Raw genomic sequence first — 19,981 nt, 5'->3', positions numbered from 1 at the left:
GGTGCAAAACAGTTTTAAAAAAATCTGTCAAAATTTGTATCAAAAGATTTATAAGAACAATTTAAAAATAGTCAATAGCTTCTGGTAGTCCATAAGAGTGAAGCAGTATTATAAAAAAAATATTGAGGAGGTCACTCCCGGAACATGAAATTATACTTTAGTTTTACACTCAGTTGCCTAAATCTCTAGCAAAATGCTCTAGGATAGATTTTACTTTCCTTCAGCCTTTCAGTCCTATCACTCCCACTTACACATATACCATGATTCAAAAAAGAAACCTTTTTCTTGATTAATCATTGATTATATTTCCACAAGGAACTAAGTTAGCTCTAGAATTTACCCAATACTATTTGCCATAAAAATGTCTACAATGTTCCAAAGCAGCCTAAAATATTTACTTTCTAAATATAAAATATATATAGCTTTATTTCTATGGAAATTCAATTTTCTATAACAATCCCATTGTCAATAAAATGATTTGGCTTCTAACGTTAATAACAGGTTTTGATACAGCAAAACTTTCAGAGAAAATAATCATTCTTTTTTAAGATATAGGCATTAATATGACATGTTTTGTAGAAAAGAACTACTAATTTTTGACAAGATACTGTAATCTAAAAGTTTTAGGTATCAAAATAATGATCGATATGTAAATGATATACTCATACCTGACAGCCAAAGAAAAATATTATTCCCGAGATCTTCTTTAAATTCATCATTAAAAATATTACTGGATTCTGGAAATGCTTCCTGGAATGTTGCATAGATAGCTTGTGCCAAACAATCAGGATACACCTATCAAAAAGAGTCATATTAGAATAATTTCATATTTTATATAGCCTATCTCAGCTACCAAAGAAATAATTATTAAGTTTGTGAAATATGTATGTCCCTTTTATCTTTTTTTAAAAAATTTAATTCTTTTAATTAAAAAAATTTATTTTGAGAGAGAGAGTGTGTACCCCGGGGGAAGGGCAGAAAGAGAGAATTCCAAGCAGGCTACACACTGTCAACACAGAGCGTGACACAGGGCTTGAACTCATGAACCATGAGATCATGACCTGAGCTGAAATAAAAAGGCAGACTCTTTTTTTTTTTTTTAATTTTTTTTTTTCAACGTTTATTTATTTTTGGGACAGAGAGAGACAGAGCATGAACGGGGGAGGGGCAGAGAGAGAGGGAGACACAGAATCGGAAGCAGGCTCCAGGCTCTGAGCCATCAGCCCAGAGCCTGACGCGGGGCTCGAACTCACAGAGCGCGAGATCGTGACCTGGCTGAAGTCGGACGCTTAACCAACTGCGCCACCCAGGCGCCCCAAAAAGGCAGACTCTTAACTGACTGAGCCACCCAGGCACCCTATGTCCCTTTTTTCTTATAGTTTGCTTTTGGCCACTCCTCACTTCTTTGTACCTCTAACTGAGGGACATGAGCAAAGAAGAGTTGAAAATAAAGTCAATTTGGCTATTTGTTAGCATTTTAGAAAATTTAATTTGGATAAAGGATGAAGTTAACAAGATAAGGTTTAATTATCATATTTTAAGATAAAGTTTGATGATTATTATTTCATTTAACCTTGGTATTGTTATCCTCTTTTAGAAAGTGACATGTGTAGATCATTATAATAAAATGTATATTTACATATTTTAAATTTATTTTATTTTATTTTTCTAATGTTTACTTATTTTTGAGAGAGACAGAGCATGAGTTGGGGAGGGGAAGAGAGAGAGAGGGAGACATAGAATCCAAAGCAGGCTCCAGGCTCTGAGCTGTCCGCACAGAACCCGATGGAGGGCTTGAACCCAAGAACTGCGAGATTATGACCTGAGCTGGAGCCAGATGCTTAACCAACTGAGACACCCAGATGCCCCCATATACATGTATTTTAAATTTGTCATCTTCTCTCTCCCCCATAAACTTCCATATCAATAACAGAATCCTAACAAGATGTGGTTTTAGAACATAGATGTTAATAGGATGAACAAAGTGGTTACTGCTTCTCTGAGCAAGCACGCAATCTTACCACCCAGGTGCCCCTATTTATGTATTTTTTAATTAAAATATGATTTATATATAACACAGTGTAAGTTTAAGGTATACAGCATGTTGATTTGATACACTTATAAACTGCAATATGATCACCACCATAATATTAGTTAATACCTACATCATGTCACATAATTACCATGTTGTGTGTGTGTGTGTGTGTGTGTGTGTGTGTGTGGCTAGAATAACAAACTTTTTTTAAATAACTAAAACCTGTTTAGGTGAGTTAATACATTGTAATAACTATATATTGTTTACACAGTAAAACTATGATCAGATATCAACAAATATATGGTACTGTATTATTCTATTAGACTTAAAACCCCTAAACAACTAAATTTCTCTTAGGAAGTGACTAAACATAAAAGTTACTATAGTTTTATATTTAAAAAATTAAAATATTTTAATTTATTAGTCTTGTATTCAGCAGTCAAATAAGTATTTAAAATCGCATTTAGCCCTTAATATTAAATGTAAACTTTTGGAATCTAAGTGTCCCTTGGAGGTCACTGTCTTAATCTCTGGAACAGGGGAATGTTAATTTATTCAACAAAAGGGTTTTGCAGATTTCATGAAGCTAAAGATCTTAAGTGGGGAGATTATACTGGATTATCCAGTGTGCCTTAAGTGTAATCACAAGTGTCCTTATAAGAGGGAGGCTCTGGAAAATTTTACTATAAAAGAGAAGAAGGCAACGTGATGGCAGAAACAGAAGTTAGAGTGATGCGACCAGAAGCCAAAGATTGCTGGTAGCCAGCAGAAGCTAGAAGAGACAAGGAATGGATTCTCCTCTGGAGCCTCTGTAAGAAATTGGCCCTGTTGATACCTCAATTTTAGCCCTATGAGATTCAGTTTGGACTTCTGGACTTTATAAGTCTCAGATAAAGAATTTCTGTTGTTTGAAAAGTCACTAAATTTTTGATAATTTGTTAGAGAAACAATAGGCAACTAACACAGTTACCTAATCCAGGAGTGCTGAAACTTTCTGGTAAATGATGATATTCTTTGAAGAATTCCATGATTTTTGTTTGGTGGTTTGGGGGAATGCTTTAATATATTGGTATATTTAATTTTATTGAGTGAATCATGAGCATTTTTTTTACTATCAGAAATAATCACATGTTATATTTTGGTATAAGAAGTAATACTGACTATTAAAATTAAAAGGTTGAACAAGGTGAACTAAAAGTTTTATGTGAATATCTCATCTTCATGAGATTAAGGATCAAATGTCAAATTGTGTTGGGAAAATTTCTGAAGGTCTATCATTGTATAACCCTGGAAGAAAGAGAAGTAAAAGCCACATTAAATATGTTTAGATTAAGCTAATTTGTACTGAATAGTGGAATATGAAGATGACTTTTTGATTCTTAAATATTAATAAATTTCTCTCTGTTAGGTAAAATAAATCAGATGAGCAAGCAGTAACAAAACCCTAACTTATCTGAGTGAGTTAAAAATAATGGAAATTGGTCAATAAGAGCTGAGGCTTTACTTCTACTTAAACAGCTCTGGAGGAGATAGATGTATAGGGAGGTGGCCTCAAGCATAGAAACAGAAAGGGAGCATTAAAAGAAGATCAAATCCAGGTCAAGGGGTCAAATCACCAAGATGTACATCTTATTTTTTCTCAAATGAGGCTTTGAATTTTGAATAAACAACTTCTAATTTCTCCTTGGAAAAAGCTACTGAAAATAGGGACCCAGAAAAAAATCAAGTCATGATTTGAGAAAGGTTATAAATATAGGATCTATCAGAAGGCATATCAACCCCAGGGGAGAACATTTGGACCAAAATTGTAGGTCTAGACATTGGAGAATGGGGGATATGCAATGGTGCCACTACTATCTTTGTCCATATTAAATAGGCCGGTTATCCTTTTCTCAAAAGCATGGTGTTAAAGCAGGCTTGATTTCATCAAACCATGTTACATAGGCTAGGCTCACTCACCACAAAAGATAGACTAAGTGGAAAATTATGGATAGGAGAAAGAGCTGTTTTTGTCATTTCTAGGCAATTTACCAAGAATCCTAACCATTAACTAATGTTTACATGCAAACAGAACAAAATATTTAGTATTAGGAGAGAAAAAATCCTAGTCCATCTTTCAGAACACCATTGTTCCACAAAACAACAATTTATGAATCACGGTTCTAATCAACCTCTTTCAGCTGTGGAAGTGAGAGACTAAATGTTTTGCCAAGATCATCCAGGTAATTAGTAGCAGATTCTGGACATGAGCCAAGTCTCCCTATTCCCAGTGCACTACTGGTTTCCTTTTATGACACTACGTGTATATGACTGTGAGTAAGTAAGATAGGTCAAGATTGAACATAAATATTTGGCAGTTTAAGTTTGTTTATACTTCCATTGTGAAAGACATTTTACTGTTTTTAAGTTTGCTTTACCCAGAAAAACAGTTATCAACTCAAAATATGAATGTATTTCTGATTTACAGATGTCAACACGAAAGTATTTGAATGTGGCTTCTGCTTTGAAATGCTAGATGTTTAAATTTAAAAATATCAGGCATGCCTGGATGGCTCCGTCAGTTCAGAGTCTGACGTCAGCTCCAGGTCATGATCTCACAGTTCGTGAGTTCGAGCCCAGCATCAGGCTCTGTGCTGACAGCCTGGAGCCCGGAGCCTGTTTTGGATTCTGTGTCTCCCTCTCTCTCTGCCGGTCCCCAGCTCACACTCTGTCTCTGTCTTTCTCTCAAAAATAAACATTTAAAAATTAAAAAAAATAAATTTAAAAATATCTAATGAAATTCCTACACATTTTCATTTCACATTAAAAGAACACAAAGAACACAAAGCCTTTTAATCAATCCTTTTCAAGTTATTTTAACGACAGAAAAGCAAAACAAAAACTTCATAACTATGTCCATTTTTGTTTACTTTAACGGGTGCTTAGCCCTTACACATAACATAAACTTCTCAAGTCCTCTTAAACAGATCAAAAGATATATTATAAGGGAAAAGAAAAATATTTAATTTTTAGATACACAGAAAAAAATAAAAAATATATATATAGGATAAGTCAACAGTTTTCACATTATCAATATGCAAACAAAATACCTGTACCACACTAAGAAGATTCTGTAAGACTTTTAGGCAAGGGAATACAATATTCTGAGCATAACTTTTCATATTTGACCATTACTTACTCTACTTCAGGCAATTTCCTTTCAAAGTAACCAAATAACTTCTAATAAATGTTTGAATAAAATAACTATTTTTATTTCATTTGCTCTAAAAATGCTTAGCATAACCAGTTAATTTCTATGTTTACCTGAAGGAATGTATCCTTTCGACTTGCAGGGATGCTCATGAAAAGCACTACATAACTTTCTGAAATTCTATCAAACAAGGAATCTTGATTTTCTCTGTCAGCCTTAAAAAATAAAAAATGTATGGAATTAAAAGTATTAATACTACAATTAAAAATTGGATTTGTATGCATAATATCAATAATTTTATTTATTCTTAAAAGGCAGATCAGTTGCTATAGTGGAATAAGCATGGGTTTGGTATCATGCAGACCTGAATTTGAATACTGGCTCTGTTATTCATTAGCTGCCTTACCCTGGGCTAATTAGTCCTAGTTTCCTCATCTACCAAATGTATCTGACAATACATATCTTAAAGTAGCATAGTAAAATAAAGACAAGGATCATGTTTTGTTTGACTTTGTTTTTCAAGGCCTCAGCACAGTGCCTGGCACACAGAGAGCACACAAACATTTGACAGGTTAATAAAGATTCCTGCATTAAAGGAACCTGGCATGCAGAGGCAATCAATGAGTTTTAAATTCTCTTGTTCTATAACCACTTTAACTCTATTTTTATCAGTAACTCAGCATAAAATTAAAGCAGTTACTAGGATGAGACAGCCACAGCCAGAAGTAGTACAATTGTGACATGATACTAAAGACACAGCATGTTGTAAGAAGGAAGAAATGTATACAGAAAATAATTTCAATATTTTAGTGAAGTCCTGATAGGATTAGCTTGGGAAGATGACGGAGCAGGGGGGGCCCTGAGCTCACCCCATCCACATTTACAACTAGATATCATCAGCATCCAAGTCAATAGACCAGAGAGCAATCCAAAGACTGGCAGAACAAACTCCACAACTAAATTTAGAGAAGAATCTGCATCTAAAAGGTTAGGAAAGTCAGAAAGGTGGAGGGAGGCTGCCTGTAGGAGGGAGGGAGCTGCATGTCTGGAGAGGGCAAAGAAATGGGCCTTTACACCAGGGAGCTCACATAGGGAAGACTAATCTCCATAGCATTTGACTAGAAACTAGAGGGGCTGAATTCAGTGAATTTATAAAACCAGTGGTACTTGGAGCCTGGAGCTTTAAAAGTCATCTGACTCAGCACTGGGTGAGCCAGGAGGGCAAGTGATAGCTGGGTCGCCACCCTTAAAGAGACAGCAGTCTGTGTAGACAGGCAACATAAAAATGGTAGTTTATGCAAATAGTTTATGGTGCTTACAAGAGACTCATTTTAGACCTAAAAACACCTTCAGATTGAAAGTGAAGGGACAGAGAAACATCATGCAAATGGATGTCAAAAGAAAGAGTACCCATAATTAAGTATGGGACAAACAGACTTTAAAACAAAGGCTATAACAAGAGACAAAGAAGGATACTGTATCATCATAAAGGGGACAATCCAACAATGTAACAATTGTATATCTTTATGTACTCAACATAAGAGCACCCAAATGCATAAAAGAGTGAGTAACAAACATAAAGGAACTAATCAATAATACAATAGTAGTAGAGAAAACTTTAACACCCCACTTAAATCAACAGACAGATCTCTAAACAGAAAATAATCAGGAACAAATAGCTTTGAATGACACTCTGGAACAGATGGACTTAACAGATATATTCAGATTGTCCCATCCTAAAACAGCAGAATTCACATTTTTTTCAAATGCACATGGAACATTCTCCATGTTAGATCACAAATTAGCCCACAAAACTGGCCGCAACAAATTCAAGACGACTGAAGTCATACTATACATCTTTTCTGACCACAACACTATGAAGCTAGAAGTCAACCACAAGACAAAAATCTAAAAAGTCCATAGATACATGGGGTTTAAATAATATGCTACTAAACAACGAATGGGTCAACCAGGAAATACGAGAATAAATTAAAAAGTACATCGAAGCAAATGAAAATGAAAATACAGTGGTCCAAAACCTTTGGGATGCAGAAAACGCGGTTCTAAGATGCAAGTTTATAGCAATACAGGCCTATATCAGGAAGCAAGAAAAACCTCAAACAGCCAAACCTTACACCTACAGGAACTAGAAATCTGAAACCAGCAGAAGGAAGGAAACAATAAAGATCAGAGCAGAAAATAAATGATACAGAAACTAAAAAAAACAACAGATCAATGACACCAGGAGCTGATTCTTTGAAAAAAAATCAATAATTGATAACCTTCTAGCCAGACTTATCAAAAAGGAAAGAAAAAGGACTAAAATAAGTAAAAATCATAAAAGAGAGAGGGGAAATATCAACCAAACACTACAGAAATACAAACAATTATCAGTGAATATTATGAAAAACTATATGCCAACAAATTGGACAACATAAAAGACATGGATAAATTCTTAGAAACATGTAAACTACCAAAACTTAAAAAGGAAGAAATACAAAATTTGAATAGATGGATAACCAGCAAAGACACTGGGTTAAAAAAACAACAACAAAACAAAAAACAGAACCTCCCAACAAATAAAAGTCCAGGACCAGATGGCTTTCACAGGCAAATTCTACCAAACATTTAAAGAAGAGTTAATACCTATTCTCCTCAAACTATTCTAAAAAATAGAAAAGGAAGGAAAACTTCCAAATTCATTCTATGAAGCCAGCATTATCCCAATACTAAAACCAGATAAAGACCCATTAAAAAGAGAACTATAGGCCAATATCTCTGATGAACACAGATGCAAAAATCCTCAACAAAATACTAGTAGGCTAAATTCAACAATACATTAAAAAATCATTTACTGGCATACCTGAGTTGTTCAGTCAGTTGAGCATCTGACTCTTGATTTTTGGGTCAGGTCATGATCTCATGGTTCATGGGTTTAAGCCCCACATTGGGCTCTGTGCTGATAGCATGGAGCCTGCTTGGGATTCTCTCTCTCTCTCTGCCCCTCCCCTTGCTTGCATGCATCCTTTCTCAAATAAATAAACATTTAAAAAATCATACTTGCATTCTGGGAATAAATCCCATTGGTCAGAGTGTATAATCTTTTAATATGCTGAACTGAGTTTGCTAGTGTTTTGTTGAGGATTTTTGCATCAATATTCATCAAAGAGAATTTTGGTCTATAGATTATTTTGTTTCTTATAATATCTTCAGCTTTGGTGTCAGCTTTATGTTATTCATTTATAAATTCCATTTTGGTCAGAAAACATACTCTGTATGACTTTATTATTTTAAATTTGTTAGGATGTTTTCCTAGCTCAGAAAGTCGTTGGTAAATGTCTAATGTGTACTTGAGAAAAATTTATATTATGTTGTGTCAGGAGAAACATTTAGTAAATGTCAATTAGATTGATCAATCTGGTTGACAGTGTTGCTCAAGTCTTCTATATAATTACTGATTTTTTTGTATATTTTACCAATTATTGAGAATGAGGTGTTGGAACATCTAAGTATATTTATGACTTTTCCTATTATTAATAATGATGAATCAACCAACTTACCATCATACAATTACTCTCTTTTTCCCTGCTAACATTCTTTGCTTTGAAATTTACTCTACATGATAAATTTTAAAAAGTTGTAATGTTATAGGTTATATGGGTTTCCTTTGTTGTTTTATGGGTGGGAATAATGTGCTTTCCAGATTTCTGAATCTTTGGGGGGAGCCCAAGTCCCAAGGGCAATTTTTAAAAATATTAAGTATACTGCAATATCATTACTGAAGTTCTTCTAGTCAAACATCATCAGGGAAACTTTTGTTAATTAGCCTATACATTGGCCCCCAATTTTTGGAATATTGTGTTCTCTCAATTAATATAATAATAATAATAATAATAATAATGATAGATATATCCATTAAACACTATATATGTAGCTCCATGTAAACAAGTTTACATGTACTTTCTCATTTACCCAAGAAACATACAAGTATGTGATTTTTTATTTTATGAAACACATTATTTACTAAGTGGATAAACTTGTTTTTGAAAGTCAGATCTCTTAATTCTATTGTGTTGAATCCCATATTATATTTATATAGTATTTCAAAGTTTACTAGGTGTCTTCTTATTCATGTCACTTTTAATACAACAACTTTAGGGGAAAAAAGCAGGGTATATGTAATTTTCTACCTGTTTTGTTTTTTAGAGATGAGATCAGTGAAGTTCAGAAAGGTTTTTTGACTAGCCCAAAGTTTCACAATAATTATTTGGGAAAACCAGATTTAAAATCCTACTAGACCAAGTTATCACTAAACATAGGCAATAAAGGAAATATGCTTTTATATTAATCTATAACAATTACTGAAATATGTTTTAAAGCTACCATGCTGAAGCATGCTACATTCTAGAATATGATTATGTATTTTGTCATATAAACTATTGGTAATTGAACAAGTGGTTTGTGGTTTTACCATATTCTAGGTATAAAATCAGTACTATTTATTCTTCATAAAGTGTACTCAAATATAGATAGAATTTATGTGTTTTGCATACATCTAAAACGATAGTAAAGCTTAAAAGAGGAGCTTACCTAACAAAACAAATATTCAAGGAATAGCTCTATTCCCACTTTATATAGTTCACTAGCTTCAACATAATATGTATTATATTATAATAAACCCTCTTAGAAATAAAGTCATAGATAAAATGCAATGAACAAAACACAACGAAAGAGGAATTGTTCTCATTAAATCATGGGAAGTTTGCTTCAATTTGATCTGGATCCCTAAACTGCCCTTTCAGTTCCCTAGAACACTAGCAGAAGACTGATCCAACTAACTTACCATATTCCTTCTCAAAACAAGTCAAATATAATGGACACCAGAAATCTTATTAAGTTATAATGTTTTAAAAGTTATTACTAAATTATTACATTTTAATTTCAGAAAGCCACTAGTTTCTGAGAATAGCTTGGTTAAAGATAAAAAAAAAATCTATTCCTTATTATTCCAAAAAAACAATATAAATGCAGTGGGGTCATTATATTTTGGTGTCAAATCTGTGTTTGTTCAAAGCATAAAACACTATTATTGCCTGACAAAACAATTACTAGAAACACTCTTAGATTATGTTTCCTTCAAAAACTTGTTACATATAATCTTAACAGATTAAAGCCGGAATGTAATGTTTCTCTGTTTCAAGGAAAAACATAAATTCAGCATCCAGATCTAGAGAAAGAAATTTAAGGTGATGAAATTCTCCTGATTTCATGAATTTCACTAGATAATGCTATATCCAGAGCTCCTAACAATATCAGAAATACAGGACAGATAACCTTAATCTGGAATTACACTAATTATTCTAACATATAGCACTAACTGAATGGTTTGTATGTAAAACTGGTTAACACCCATTTCTTCATGGTACAAAAATTCCTGTGACATCCATAAGTAGCTTTGTGCAAGTAATTTGAGCTGGAGAAGGTAGAGAGTGGAGTCTATTTGTAAACTTCTTGATGTAATGGCACATCTTCTTAGTGCTTGGGCTGTGATCCCAGGGTTCCTCATTCTGCTACTCTCCCAGATCCAGAGGACATACAAGAGTCATTGGTATTCACCACTTTCCCAGCCTCCCATATTCTCTAACTGTAAGACTCATGTGCTTCTTATTTCCATTCTCTTATTGTTTCCCAGATATCTTTCCCAGATATCCAGATGTCTTTCTCTTCTTAAACCCAATCAGAGTTTTTTTAACTTTTCTGAATCAGATAAAGACCCTGTATCCATCAGAGGTGTGGACTATTTTCCAGATGAAAATTCCTGCAATGATTACAGTGGGTTTTCTGTTTACCTTTTTGTCAGCACATTATAGCACTGAGTTAAGCTAAAACTGTATATTCACTACACTGATTTCACCAATTTTTTTCTGATTAATGAGATTCAGGATCTTTGAAATCCATATTAAAGTTTTAACTCCTCTGAAAGAACTCTAGATTTTTTTTAAAGTTTATTATTTATTGAGAGAGAACACACACACACACACACACACACACACACGGGCAAGAAGGGGAGGGACAGAGAGAGAGAGAGAGGAAGATGAGAGAATCCCATGCAGGCTCTTTGCTGCCAGTGTAGAGCCGGATGCAGGCCCTCAAACTCAAAAACCATGAGATCATTACCTGAGCCGAGTCAGATGCTTAACCAACTGAATCATCCTGGTGCTCCAGAAAGAACTCTAGATTTTAAACAGGATTTCTAACATGTGAAGAATACTAAAAACCCAATTTCTGTGAAAGGATCCAAAAAAACACTTTTTTGTACCACTGCTATCTCTATAAAAAATTCACTGTATTACAAATCAACTTAAAAAAGAAGTTTTAAAAAATACATCATACCTTAAATTTATGCAGAAACCACCACCAAAATGAATCATGTAAAAGAGCACATAGAAGCGTCTGAGAGAAAATGGGTCTTCCAGATTTTAAAACTTTTTCCTGTGGAACAAAAGACACATGGAGATCAAATTAAAATACATATAAAACATGTTAATGTAAATAGGCCTGTATATAGAGTATGTATTCAATGGTTATAGACTAGCACTGTTCAATAGAAATTTAGTTGAGCCATGTAGATAATATTAAATTTTCTAGTAGCCAATTTAAAAAAGTAAAAAGTGAAATTAATTTTGATGACATATTTTATTTAATAAAATATATTTAAAATATTATCATTTCAACATATAATTGTAAAAATTCTTTTTAATGTTTATTTTTGAGAAGAGAGAGACGAGAGTGTGTGTGTGTGTGAGTGTGTGAGTGTGTGAGGGCAGAGGAAAGAATCACGAAGCAGGTTCCAGGTCTCTAAGCTGTCAGCACAGAGCCCGATACAGGGCTCAAACTCATGAACTGTGAGATCATGACCGAGCGGAAGTCGGACACTTAAACGATCTGAGCCACCCAGGTGCTCCTGTTGGTAAAAATTCTTAATGAAATATTTTACATTCTTTTGTGGGAGCAGGTGTTTGAAATACTGTATATATTTTATATTTAGCACATCTCCATTTGAACAATTCATTTTATCATAAATACTAGGTCAGTATTTAGACTTCATAAAATACAGAGTTGTGATTTTGCTCCAACATAATTGAGAGCTTCAATAACTGAATCAGCTATTACTTTTAAAGTTCATATACAAGTTAATTAAAAGAAATGAAATAAAAATTCATCTCAGTCACACTAACCACATTTCATGTGCTCAAATCAGATCTGCATAGTAGCTATTTAAATGACATTGTAGGCTAGACTAAGAAACAGCCAAAAATTCCACAATATATGCACAATTTCCTTTTTATACTAAAGACAGATAACAACAATATTGGAATTCTATCCCAACAAGCCCCATTGTAAGTCTAGACTCTATCTAAATAGAGTGTACTCTTCAGGCAATTGATAAAAATTGTCACATAAAGTTAAATCTATTTATGTTGACCAGAAATCTTGCTTTAAATGGGCACATTCAATAGATGATTTTATCTTATTGATTTACTAAAAGTTTTAAAATGCCAGATTCATTACAGTTCAAGACTTACTTTAATGAAATCTATAGGTATGAATTACTGTTCCTCAAGTACAAGTCTACAAAAGGATATCATGCTGACTTTTATGCCAAAAAAGATTCCTTGTCATGATTCTGTGGGGGCACTTCTCTTTCATAGGACACTAATTACAGTATGGAGTCCATTGGTAACAGCTTCAATTTAGTACTTAGTACTTAACAGCTTAGATTTAGTATTTCTTAATTATAAGGAAATATGTAAAGTACATAAAGAAAAAAAGTAGAAAATTGAAATACAGGGAAAAGCTGAATAGTTTTGTTTAAATTATTTGCAAATTTCAAGCAAAGATTCTTTTCAGTGTACAGTAAGTGCATGATTGCTTCTATTCTGTTTTGGCTATGTCTAGTATCACTAACTTCCTTTTTCAGTAAAATTTCAAATTCTTTAAAGTATATCAATATTTAGTCAAAACAATCAAAAATTGGAAATTGCCCCAAAACCCCAAGCACAGCTGAAAAAGTTAAAAGGTTCTCTCTTCTCCTCTCACCACTCTGTGATACTTTTTTTTTTTTTTGATTAAGTAATGTAAACATATCTTAAAACCTAGATTATCTAACTTGGAACTTTATTTTTTTCCTAACATTGAGTCTAGGTTAGACAAAATGACTTCTAATTTTCTTTTGAATTTCTATTCATGTATATCATTATGCCTGTGGCTCAGCTTTCTAATCTTATTCAGAATATAGGTCATTTTTCACTCACTTTAATTCAATAAAGTGTTTAGTAAGCATCACCTGTAACCATGGTTCTGTTCTGGGAGGTAGAGGGAATAATGTACACTTTCTCTCATCAAGGAACTAAATTAATGACTGTATGTAAAGGAACATGTTTGGATGGGGTTAGGTGAATTCGTTAATTCCATGGATTCCCATACTTCTATTCCTGTAACAGAAGCCCTATAACCTCCTCTTTGCAAGTTTCAGATCCTTAAGTTCAATCCCTTGGTCTGTTATCATAAGCATTTCTATGAAATAATCTTCTCTGATTATTTTTATTTTCCTACACTTATTCTCTTTACTATAACCTCATAATTTATTTTAATGTTATTGCATTGTACATGCTATAGTAAACCAATTTAAATTCTTTTTTGAAATCAGCTAGGGATATTACCAAATAAAACACTGGGTATCTATGCCAAGATATACCCAGATGCTTGTCATACTCCAACCACCCTCTACCCATATCTACTTCCACTCTTCACTTTACTATTTCTTTCAAAAATGCAAGCATCCTCCAAATTAACCATATTAAAAATTCCTCATAGCTGCACTTTTATGTCTTGTTTATGTGATTATCTTCTGATTTGTGTTAGATGTACTGGATCCATATTTTTTTTTAATTTTTTTTAACGTTTATTTATTTTTGAGACAGAGAGAGACAGAGCATGAATGGGGGAGAGTCTGAGAGAGAGGGAGACACAGAATCTGAAGCAGGCTCCAGGCTCTGAGCAGTCAGCACAGAGCCCGACGCGGGGCTCGAACTCACGGACCGTGATATCGTGACCTGAGCCGAAGTCCAACGCTCAACCGACTGAGCCACCCAGGTGCCCCATGGATCCATATTTAAAATATAGTAGTACCATCTTAGAACATGGAGTTTTAGAGTTAGAAAAAATATTATAGATTATCTAGAACAACATTCATAAACTGATTTGAATCGCAATTTTTTTATAACAATAAAATATTTTTCCTGAGGAAAGTGTGGAAAATATAGTCAGAGAAAAGAAATAAATATGCTCATGATCCAGGCATAACTATAATTAGCACCTATAGTATTTCTCTACAAAAATGGGATCAGGTGATTGTATAAAGAGGCCACACTAAGCCTTCACTGTCACCAAAATCCCACAAAATGTAAAAGAGAATTGAAAAACATTTGTATTAGCATGGAAAATAAGAGAGAGTGTCATTACTGAATCTAGATATAGTTGTTAATAGAGGTGCTCTGTAGTTGCCTGAGGGTAAGCAGAAGATCCAAACCAGGTCAATCAGACTCTACTTCTTGTAACACTGCAACCATTAGGAGGGGCTTAATGGCTGATTATGTTCCTTCTGATGGACTATTGTAGGAGAGGAAACAAACAGGGATTTTGGGTTGAGAAACAAAGAGGCACAGGAAAGCTGGAGGTGAAAGATGGGGAAGAGGGCCTACCAGGAGCCAACTTCATCTCAGAGAACTGTCTGAAAGGAATCTGCTTGGGGATAAGGGAGTATTGTTTAAGCCTTCAGGAAATGGAAACCTTGTTAGGTGACCACCTAATATTTAAGTGGGAAATCAGTATTAGTAACCACACAACTCTTATCCCACCTTTGGCAACCAATGGGCAATGATCTAGTTACCTTCCTATGCTTACAGTTTTTCAACTGGCCACCCTGTGGAGATACTACTCAAAAATTCCCCAGACACTTGGAGGCACAAAAGATGGGATTGTGGGGAAGGGCTCCCATAAGTTATTTTGGGGTCAAAATAAGCAGACTAAAATATCTTGAGCTGATAAAGCAGGAGAGGGAGGGGAAAACACTTGTTACAGTCACATGCCAAGGCAATGCACAGTAGCAACCTCAGACTCCTGAGGCAGTAACACAGAGTCCAATACATTTTTTTTCTAGTGATCAGGGTATTAAATATCACTGGTCTTTTCCTGCCAGACTTAATGCCTTCAAAATTCAATCATGCTTATGCTTAATACCTAATTTGTCATGGCTTTAAATAAAGGTCTGAATCATTAAATCATATTCTCAAAATGTATCATACAATAACAATGTTTACGTACATCAAACTTCTGGGTTTTTAAAATAAAAAGATAAATTTGTTCAGCATCCAAATGTCTGGGTAGTTGAGTAAGTTCATTTGTTTTGAATCCTGAGAAGCTGCAACCCTAGAAAGAGGGAAGTATCACAGAACACTAATTACTTCACCCTTTTCATATAGCAGTCTCATAGGACTACAGAAGACAGATAAATATTTAACTATAATTCATTAACATAATTATTTCACTTTCTCCTACTAAAATAAGTGAAAAATATTTATCTTACCTTAAAAAAATCTTCATATTTTCTGATTCCATGAAATTAAGAGCCCTGGCATATTCATATGCCAAATACAAAAGCAAAACAAAATCATATTTCAGAACCAACTTTGACATAACCCAAATGATCAAGAATTTTAGCTAAACTACCAATAAAGAAAGGCAGGAGAAAGCTTCTATACCTGTACCCACCTCTTCCCTCAGGGCTCCATCTATATTTATAGCTACATCTATGTTATTATAAACATTTTTCATTTCCACATAATACTTTTTAAAAAATGTTTATTTATTTTGAGAGAGAGAGAGAGAGAGAGAGAGAGACAGAGAGTGGGGGAAGGGCAGAGAAAGACAGGGAGACAGAATCTCAAGCAGACTCCACAGCTGTCAGTTCAAAGCCTGATGAGGGGCTTGAACCCACGAACTGTGAGATTCTGACCTGAGCTGAAACCAAGAGTCAGATGCTTAACTGACTGAGCCACCCAGGCGCCCCTCTACATAATACTTTTGATACATAATCTCATAGAACAGAAATTTTAAATACCTCTACAGTCTTCTTTGTCTCCATTTCATCTGAAAGCTGGAAAACATTTAAAACAAAATCTTTAAAAATCTTTTAAATTTTTATATTTTGTAAATTTGTTCAGATAACTTGTGTGTGTGTGTGTGTGTGCATGCGTGTGTGTATATCTGCTACCGAAGCCTAGAATGCTGTTGCTGTGCTAGATGCTAGGAATACAAAGATGGTCCTTGCCCTCAAGCTAGTCATAGTTCAATAAGGGAATCAGATATGTATACAAACAAAACACAGAGGGATAAAGGGCTATAACAGAAATATAAAACTACTTATTGCCGTTTTGGTTCACTGGGAAATAGACTCTGAGGTGAAATTTAGTGTGCAGAATATCTACTGGGAGTGCCTTTGGGATCAATATCTATGGAAGGCAAAGAGAGAGGCATAATTGGGAAGTTAGAGAAGTCAGCTGTAATATATGCCTAACAACCTCAAAGCACTCTAAAAAGGGCTTTAGAGCTGAAAGGGCCCATCACAGTTATCCTGCACTGGGTTGAAATAGCTAGGCCTTTCCACCTCCAACTTGATCAGTCACTGGATTTAGGCGGTTCCTGGAAGAGTATGTCTTTAGAAGAGGAAGTTCTCTGTAGGTGAAGCAAACCCCGAAAGGGGCTGACAGCTAGAGGGTGTCCCCTAAAGCACTCTTAGCAGCTAGGGCAACAGATCCTTGACAGGCAGTTTAGGTGGTGTATCTCTATGTCCCCCATTCTACTTTACACAGAGAATAAGTAGCCTGTATACATTAGTTTTTGATCATTTTCACATCCCTACTTCCTCCAGGAATAACTAAACTTACAGGCAAATCACACACATAAACACACACATTATACAATATGTATGTCATAAAGGAAATGACAAAGGAAACAAATTTGAAAGAACGAGAGCAGATTACTAACTGAAGGAAGATGACATTATTGACATTTAAAAAAGTATGCAAAGGAGCAAAAAAAGATTATTTAGGGAAAATAAAATCAATTATGATAAAACAGACAGCTGTGTGCTTGAGAGCTACAGATATAATTAGTCAATGAGGATGGGGTCAGATTTAGAAAGATGTTAATGTTAATCTCAAAGTCCTGGCTTTATTCTGTGGGAAGCAAAGATATACTAGAAGTTTTCAAAGAGCACAGTAACAGTAATACAGAACTAGTGTTTGATTATACAACCTAGACAAGACATCACAAAAATATAAATAACACATGTTAAAATCCAGATATAAAATTCCAATAAAACACATTTAGCAATAAAAATAATTTAAACTTTTGTTAGTATAATTCATCTAAAGGTCATTGCAATAGATCCTCAGAAGTTATCTGATAAAATTCAAAAGTCAGAATTTTTGAAATTCCTTTAAAAATTAAAAAAAAAAAGAAATTACCAGTGGTTTCATGTTCCCACAACCTAGAATGGATTACTGTTGACATTTTAGTATTTGCCTAAGACTTTTCTTTTTAATGTTTATTTTTGAGAGAGAGAGAGACAGACAGACAGACAGACAGAGAGAGACAGAATGTGAGCAGGGGAGAGGCAGAGAGAGAGGGAGACAGAGAATCTGAAGCAGGCTCCAGGCTCTGAGCTGTCAGCACAGAGCCCAATGTAGGGCTCAAACTGATGAACTGTGAGATCATGACCTGAGCTAAAGTCAGATGCTTAACCAACTGAGTTACCCAGGCACCCCTGCTTAACACTAATTTTTAAAATAAAATGTGAAATTTATATAATAAAGTATAAAGTTCAGATTCCCTTTTTACCATGATCTCTATAGTTCTATTCAGTGTTTCCCTTCCTTCAGATAGTCACTATTATTTTTGTTGGGTTTGCATTCCTTCCATTCCATTAACAGATTTTTACCTATGTGTGTACCTATACATGAAGAATATGAACACTTCTTGTGTGTCTTTAAAATTTAAAGGAATCGTATCAACTGTACATACTATTTGTATGTACAAATACATACATATATGTATGTACATATATGTAACAGACAGTATAGTCTTGGCTTCACAAGTAGACTCAGTGATTCATCTCTGACACATAACATCCAGTGCTCATCTCAAAAGGTTCCCTCTTTAATGCCCATTACCCATTTAAAACCATCCCTCTAACCACCTCCCCTTGAGGAACCCTCAGTTTTTTCTCTATATTTAAGAATCTCTTATGGTTTACCTCCCTCTCTGTTTTAATCTTATTTTTCCTTACTTTCCTCTATGTTCATCTGTTAACTTTCTTAAATTCCACATGAGTGAAATCATATGTTATCTGTTTTTCTCTGACTTATTTCACTTAGTATAATACCCTCTAGTTCCATCCACGTTGTTGCAAATGGCAAGATTTCATTCTTTTTCATCGCCAAGTAATATTTCATTGTATACATATATATATATATATACCACATCTCCTCTAAAACAAACTACTCATGAACAACAGATGTTGGCAAGGATGTGGTGAAAGGGGAACACTTTTGCACTGTTGGTGGGAATGTAAACTGGTGCAGCCACTCTGGAAAACAGTATGGAGGTTCCTCAAAAATTAAAAATAGAACTACCCTATGAACTACCCAACTATGGGTACTATGAACTACCCAACTGCACTATTAGGAATTTATCCAAAGGATACAAAAATACTTATATGAAGGGGCACATGCACCCCAATGTTTACAGCAGCATTATCAACAGTAGTCAAATTATGGAGAGACCCCATATGTCCATTGACTGATGAATGGGTAATTTGGTTTTTTTCACTCAATATTATGTTTTGACAATCTACCCAAGTTGATATTTATGAAATCTGTTAACTTCCACACAGCATTTCTGTCAACTTACCTAATCCCCCTGCAAAATATAAACAATAATTAAATAAACAGAAGTTCATAGTCAACTTTTGACAAACATCCAAAAGACAAATGATATCTAAATCTATATCTAAATCTCTATCTATATCTAAATCTCTATCTATATATCTATAAACAAATGATATCCCAATATAACTATTATGTTCTATAGTTTACAAACTAGAAAGAGAAATATAGGTAAGTAACTCATTTTCTGGGATTAGTGTAATTTTCATATGAAAACCAAAAGAAAATCATATCTTATCAAACACACATGCAAACACCCACACAAAACAATAGCGAATCCAATCCAGTAATGTAATAAAAAAGTATACCCTAAGAATATAAGAATAGAAGAAGAGAATATTAGAATATAAGAATGGCTCAACTTCTGAAAAGCTACTAATGCAATCTGACACATTCATAGATTAAAAGTTGAAAGTAGCTTCTGCTATCATCACTGTGGATTATCTTCCTCTCTTTTCAAACCATGGAGATTCTTTTTCAAGTATTTGAGCAAGGAGATATCTATAGCTATAGCTGATCTCTATCAACATCACATACACATATCTTTAATAAACTAGGAATAAAAATAAATTTTATTGTGTAAAAAAAGACTGCTATCTAAACATTTAAAATGATGCCTAATAGCAAAGTACTATCATTCTTTCTAAATTGAAGACAAGATGAGAAACCACTAACGCTATTGACTAG

The 19,981-nt window shown here is 34.1% G+C and overlaps 1 protein-coding gene across 1 annotated transcript in view; it reads right to left on the bottom strand.

The window, feature by feature from the left end:
• FAM227B (family with sequence similarity 227 member B) overlaps window positions 1-19,981 on the bottom strand; it is a 198,683-nt gene that overhangs the window by 161,987 nt on the left and 16,715 nt on the right. The window contains 6 exon segments of the mRNA XM_030318221.2: window positions 669-795; window positions 5,339-5,440; window positions 11,619-11,666; window positions 11,668-11,717; window positions 15,608-15,716; window positions 16,408-16,443. Coding sequence (XP_030174081.1) covers window positions 669-795; window positions 5,339-5,440; window positions 11,619-11,666; window positions 11,668-11,717; window positions 15,608-15,716; window positions 16,408-16,443 — 472 coding nt within the window.

Source organism: Lynx canadensis, chromosome B3 (genome assembly GCF_007474595.2).
Source record: "Lynx canadensis isolate LIC74 chromosome B3, mLynCan4.pri.v2, whole genome shotgun sequence".
Classification (NCBI taxonomy): domain Eukaryota; kingdom Metazoa; phylum Chordata; class Mammalia; order Carnivora; family Felidae; genus Lynx; species Lynx canadensis.
The sequence above is the reverse complement of the archived record's forward strand: the minus strand, read 5'-3'. Positions and strand labels throughout refer to the sequence as shown.